This window comes from Otolemur garnettii, unplaced genomic scaffold (assembly GCF_000181295.1).
Source record: "Otolemur garnettii isolate 467f Iridium unplaced genomic scaffold, OtoGar3 scaffold00003, whole genome shotgun sequence".
Taxonomy (NCBI): Eukaryota; Metazoa; Chordata; class Mammalia; order Primates; family Galagidae; genus Otolemur; species Otolemur garnettii.
In genome coordinates, this window is record NW_003852398.1 from 4472825 (window position 1) to 4479417 (window position 6593).

A 6593-nucleotide genomic window follows, 5' to 3' on the forward strand; every position below is an offset into this window, starting at 1 on the left:
CACTCTGGAAAATGCAGAGCAGGGCAGACCCCAGGATCACCCCAGCCTGGGGGTGTGGCACAAGGTGACCGAGCCACAGAAGGCCCTAAAGGCAGGCAGAAGGAGATGACATTTCAGTGGGGTAGGCTCATCTCCACCTGAATGTCAATGGCACTTCCCTTCAAATGTCACCTCCTCCAGGAAGCCTTCCTTGGATCCCACAGCCAGAGGAGAGAGACAGAGAGAAGGGAGCACAGGTGGTGATAGGAAGAAGTTAAAAACAGAGGAAGGCCCAACTTCCTTCCAGCTCCAAATTCACCTCCAGTAACTTCTCCGCTGTTCATGCAAACTGGAAAGGTCCCACCCCCCCCTTCTCACTTCCACTGATGGATGAGACCCCGCTGTTCCTACCACTCCTGATCCAGGATCCCTGCAGGCTGCCACCAAGGAGCCTTGGCTAGTCAGGCTCCCCACCGTGTGCTGACAGCCACAGAGGTTTCAGGGCCATTAGAGGAAATACTATCACTCTGAGAGGCTCAGCACAGGCTCTGAAAGTGATTCTTAGCAACCTGGTGGAAAGGAAGCAGATGGGGCAAGACAGGCAAAGAAAGCCCAGCTCAACTTTAAATCAGAACTAGGTGAAGTAGGAGGAGAGGCAGGAAGAGAAAGGGGAATATCACTTGTCAGCCATGTGTACAGCTGGAAGGAGAATGACAAAGGTCACTGTCCTCCCAAGAGCTGAGAAAGTCCAGATCCAGGGAGCATCATCATCCATGGCCCAGACAGGAAGACAGCGAGTAGCAATGCTGAACCCCGCAGCCGCTGCACTCCCAGCGCTCTCTACCCCAGTCAAACAGAAAAAGGGGCTCTGCAGGGGAAGGTGCCTGAGTGTCTGGGGTAGGCTCAGGTGCTTCCTCATCTGGTCATGGCATTTGCACACTGCCCATCCAGGTTAGGAAGACTATGTGTGCCTTTGTCCTTTTCCTGGCTGAGCCTCCATTTGCTGCCCTGTCAAATGGGAACAAATATAGCCCCTCTAAAGGGTTGTTAATGAGGATTTAGAATAGATTTTGTGGGAAAAACCCTTGGCCCAGGGCTTGACACAGAACAGGGTCAACAGGCTTTCCTCACTCCAAAGCGCGCGGTTATTGAGCTAACTAAAAAGCCATTGGCCTGCTCAAACATGGCCCAACTTAATGATTAAACCCAACGTGCAGTTTGAATTTAGCCTCCTCTTCAACCAGAACTAGGGGGAGCCCCACAGGCATGGAGAGGGGTTGGAATGTGCTATTGAGAGAGGAAGGGAACAGTCCTTCCCCTCACCCTCATTCTGGAATGTTGTCCTTCCCTATTCCCACCTGTTCACGTTTTTTCCCCCCTTACAAAACCCAGATTTAGGTAAATGGAGTTAGAGAGGAGCACCCTGTGGCCCTGGGAATCAGATCTGTCTTCTAAGTCCAGCTTTGCCACTGCCTGTGTGCCAGGTGGGTGTCTTAGCCTCTCTGTGCCTCAGTCTCCTCATCTGTACAATGGAGAATGGCACTTTACTTTGCAAGATTGATTTGCAACTGGAAAGAGAACAGGTAGAGCACACAGTAGGAGCTTAGCAGATCTGAGGTCCTGTGCTGACCTCCCCACGCTTCTGTTCAAAGGGCATTCGTCTGAATACACTGATGTACTTTTCCAGAGCTGCTATGGGTCCTCCTGGCAACCCATCATAAAGAATGGCATTTCCTTATTGTGTAGTGTGACATGCCATGTGCACAATGGGCACCCAATAAATGTTATCTCAATCATAGGTTGGGAGGATACTTCATGTCAGAGGAAGAATCCAGGACTTTGGAGCTAAATAATCCTGGTTCTGCCAAGTGGATGAGCTGGGTGGGGTCGGTTAAGCCACTTTACCTCTGATTCTTGGTTTCTCATGTATAAAAAGGGGATAATCCCTACATTGCAGGGCTGTTGGAAGAATCGAATTCATTCATTCATTCAACATGTATTTACCGAACATTTACTATGAACTAGCCACTGCTGTAGGTGCTGAACATATAGCAGTGAAGGAAACAGACAAAACCTACTTGAGGAGACAGACAGGCACCAGCGTGTCAGGCAGTCATACATGCTAAGGAGAAACATAGAGCAGGGGCAAGACAGGAGGGCTGGGACCAAGGCGGTGGCAGGACCCACACTGGAATAGAGACCCGAAGGAGGCTGCAGGGAGCCACAGGGAGGTCGGGGGAAGAATGTTCCAGACAGAGGGATCAGCAAGTGCAGGAGCTTAAAGGAGAAGCATGCTTGGCATGTAAGCGAAGCCACATATGCAGGAAGCCTGGCATAGCATCCAGGTGCTCGGCAAATGCCAGCTCTCTATTTCAAGTCCCCCAGAACAAACCCCACGCATGTGTCCTTTTCCTGAGAGCGAAAGCACAAGGATTCTACAGGGCAAGACTGTGCCAAGTGTTCTTTCAGTCTGAGATTCAGGCAACATTTGAGCTCCACCACCGGCTTTTGAGCTCCTGCCAGGCACCAGGCTCTGGGATGGGCAATCAGGGATACAAGATGATTGAGACATGAGTTCTGTCCTCAGGGGACCCTGAGGAGAGTCATAGAGATGGGCAAAGACAATGCAATGTGGTAGACGAACAGCAGGGACTTATTAAGGAGGTATCCAAGTAGCAGAGCAAAGGATGAAACGGTGGATGGTCAGGGAAGGCTTCCTGGAAGAGGTGACAACTGAGGTGGATTTCAAAAGATGGACACTGACACTGGGCACAGAGGTGTAAACAGTGGCACAGTGTGTGCAAGAACTGATTATAGGCAAGTCACAAAACAACAAACAGCCCTTTATATTCTTGGCACCTGCCACCTGATGTGGCTTCGGAATTCCAGTCCTGTGCCTGTCCTCAAACTGAATGTGAGCTTTAAGCTCCAGAGGAGAGTTTGAATTTCCCATACTTGGTTTCACTGCTGTGGGAACCAACCTTAACCCCAGGCTTCCAGCCTAGGGTGGCCCAGTCCACAGAGCGAGGGCTGAAAGGAATGGAGACTACATAAATCTCTAGCTATATTTAGCCTGCCTGGTGTGTGTCTGCCCCTCTATCCATCCCAAGGCTGACCCACAGGTGGCAGAATGGCTTTTTTTTTTCTAAAACAGCATAAATTTCAAATTGTATATAAAACCAGGATACTGTACTCCATGATTGCATTAATGTACACAGCTATGATTTAATAAAAAAAAAAAAAGAAATTGAACAAAGGGGTCTCAGCCCAATATCTTTATAGCTAGGAAAACGTCTGCTGCCATATTTGCCAACATCTCTGGATACCTCCTGACGGGTAGGGAGGGTCTCCTCCATCTGGGTAATAGCCACAGGAGGTAGAGTCCACCCTTCAGCAAACAGACTTGGGTTCCAATCCCATCTCTGCCACTGACTAGTTGGTGACTCTTGACTCTCTGTTGGTGACTTTACCTCTCTGAGAATTTTAAGGTTTGAGGGCAGCTGCCCCAAAGTGTCCCAGAGGGTTAGAAAGTAGGAGTTGGCTCTTCTTCCATAAGCTGGCTTAGGAATCTGGGGCTCAGCACCATCTATTTCAGCCCCCTCCAGAGAAAGAAACAATTATTTTTCGATAAGCACATCTCTCTAGATGGGAGAGCTATGTCAGAGTGTTAGAGCAGAGATAGGGTGATATGTCCCTCTTCTAAAGCCTCACACTAAATCTGCGCACAGCTGACTTGCTTTACCACAAAGTGAGCCTTTGTGCTTTAGAGACAGACAGAGAGACAGACAGACAGACAAACAGACACAGACACACACACACACACCCTTCTCACCTTTGGAGCTAAGGATGCTAGAAAGGCCCAGCCTTAAAGCCAAAATACTTCTAAAGATTTGGGGGAGTGAGGGTAGGGCGGGCAGGCAGACGCGGGACCCCATTAAGATTTTCCCATTACCAGCTGTGTGACCTTGGGTGAGTCATTTCCCCTTCTTTGAGCCTCAATTTCTTCATTCGTAAAATTGGGTTACACATCTTCATCGCGAAGCTCCTTTGCATACCGAGCTGGGGTAAGCAAAGAGCTGGGCACTAAGCCTCCGTGCGCGCGCGTGCGCGCGCCCTGCTATAGTCCCACAATTACCAGGTATTTTTCGGTAAGGCCTCCTCACACCCTCCGGATCCCCTTACTCTAGTCTTGGAAATTCTGGGGTGGTTTTAACTAGGGGGCGATGCACTCTGCAGCAGCGGCTCCATGAGGGGTAAGGAGCCTCCGGTTGAACGGACACCAGAGGCGGGCGCAGCCGGGGTGCGCGTGGGATCGCGGCCAAGGCAAGGAAGCATGTGCCGCGGGGGTGCAAGGAGGCTGGCAACTGGGGTACTCCTGCGAGCACCCCCGACTCTCGGCAGCTGCAGTTTCGGCACAACAGGCGGCCAGTGCCCGTCGGAAGCCCGAGTGAGTCTGGCTGCAGTCACCCCTTGGGTCGCCCTGGATTCACTTATCAACGCCCTCGGGCAGAAACAAAGGCGAGGGGGCGCGCGGCATCGCCCCAGCGCCCTTTTGCGCATCTGGCCAAAGCCGGTAGAACCAGGACGGGGGTCCCCAAGGTAACCAGGACGCGGTACCCGCCCTCCCGGAGCGCAAAGCCCAGCCACCGGGCGCGCGCAGAGCAGAGATCCAGGAGGCACCCGAGACTCTAGCCCCCTCTGCACTGAGGGCTTCAAGGGGCGTGGGGTAGCTCACAGAGTCACCCGGCGGGTCCCTTGGAGGAGAGGAGAAGCCAAGAGCCCGCCTCCCGGGCAGGGTTCCCCGGCGTACCTGGCAGGGTCCTGTGCACCGTGTTGCCCATCTCCGCGCCGGGCGCGGCGTTGGCGGCGGCGCGCTCTGGGCGCGCGTAGGCTAATTACGCGGCGGGCCGGGGACCGGGGCTGGGGTCGAGGCTCCGGGCATAGCCGCTGCACAGACTAGCGGGCGGGCGGCAGCTGGGGCGGGCGCCGGGAGAGAGGCGGTGGCGTCTGCTGGAGGAGGCGGAGCTACCGGTCCGGGCCCGCCGGCTCTGCCCCCGCCTCCCACCGCCTCCAACCGTGCAGGGGCGGGGCCGCGGCCGCCGCATCTTTTGAAAGTTTGCACCGGGTGGCGGGAGAGGCACAGCAGAGCCTCCCGCCCTCGCGGCTCCCGCGCGCGCAGCGCAGCCGGATGCCCTCGGGGTGCCGGGTTCGGTAGCTTGCTGGCCTTTCGCTTATTTATTCCAACACCTACTGTGTGCCAGGCCCTCTTCCATTCGCTGGATCCCAGCCGGCCAAGTCCTAGCCATGGGCTAGTATTAGGGTGGGAGAGGCAGAGGGCACATGGGACAGTGTAAAGGGTGCCTGCAGTGGGGGTGGCGTCTTTTTTATACCTCCCAGGGCTACACAAGTAGGAGAAACCTAGGTGATATCCTAAGATCGGGAGGAGGGAACCTAAGTTCATTAATTCACTCACTTGTTCATTAAAATGTGAATTAAGCACAACCTATGTGCCAGGCACTGCTCTGGGCCGCGTCGATACAGACAAGTTCCTGCTCTCTTGGAGATGTCATGCTAGTGATGAAGACAGAAACAGCAAGCAATTCAGATCACACAACATAGGGATCAAAACCAGGAAGAAAATAAGATAGTGATGGGTGACACTGTTTGGAAAGGGCTTAGGCAGAGTGGGTTGTGACATGTAAGTTCCATCTCAACCGGAAGGAATCAGCCTTAGGAAGAGGTGGGCAGAATGTTTCTGGCAGAGGCAGTAACAGGCATTCTTCATTCTTCATTCATTCACCCCACAGGGATTTTCTGAGCACCTCTCATGTGCAGACACCTGGGTCACACTCAGTGGGCACTGAGGCTTGCTAGTCCATGCCCAATGTATATACTTAAAATAAATCTTATGGGTCAACGTCTAACTCATCTTCACCCCTTAAAGTTTATATTTTTAACTTCATTGTGCATCTTCTCTCCTGTGGATGGCAGGGATTGCCTTAAATTGGGGCATCTACAGTACTTGCTCACTCTCTGAGGTCCCTCTGCACTTTGTTCTGGCCCTGGGTGGATGTTGTAGCTGTTACTTTTTCCTCTTCTCCACTGCTGGAAGAGAAGCCCCAGTACGCAGCTTTCAGGCTGTGTTCATATATGAAACCCCAGTGCCCAGAACAGACATGTACTTAATACACGTTTGAATAAATGGACTGCAAAGATGCATTGCTCTGGGCTGGGAGAAAATTAGGAAAGAGGGAATGAAGGAGGAAAGGAAGAAGGAAGAGGAGAGAGAGGGAAGAAGGAAGAGGAAGGAAAGAACTGAAGGAACGTGTTTCAGTTGGTGGTAGACTAGACCCTGATATGATCCATAGTGATATGTTGGGGGAGAAATAAACAAACAGAAAATAGGGATGCATTAAGAGACTTTAGGACAAAAGAGGGGCTTGCTGCTCTGCTGCTTGTTGATTACCCCATTCCAGAGGTCTCTTTGGCTCTGGGTACCACACTCGAGAAAGACAAAGCTGCTCCACAAAGATGGTGCAGGTGGCACAGGGGGAGGAGGAGATTCCTGTCACAGGAGGTGTGCAAACAGAAACCATGTGACTCCCTGGGAAGGT

The 6593-nt window shown here is 52.5% G+C and overlaps 1 protein-coding gene across 3 annotated transcripts in view; it reads right to left on the reverse strand.

Moving 5' to 3' along the window:
* The window catches only part of NEURL1B (neuralized E3 ubiquitin protein ligase 1B), a 36280-nt gene extending 31320 nt beyond the window's left edge, over nt 1-4960 (reverse strand). For all 3 annotated transcript variants that reach the window (XM_012807999.2, XM_012808004.2, XM_003781939.2), the window contains exon 1: nt 4790-4960. In XM_012807999.2, the coding sequence (XP_012663453.1) occupies nt 4790-4820 (31 nt within the window). In that variant the 5' untranslated portion in view covers nt 4821-4960. The remainder of the gene's footprint in view (nt 1-4789) is intronic.
* Nucleotides 4961-6593: the final 1633 nt, after the last annotated feature.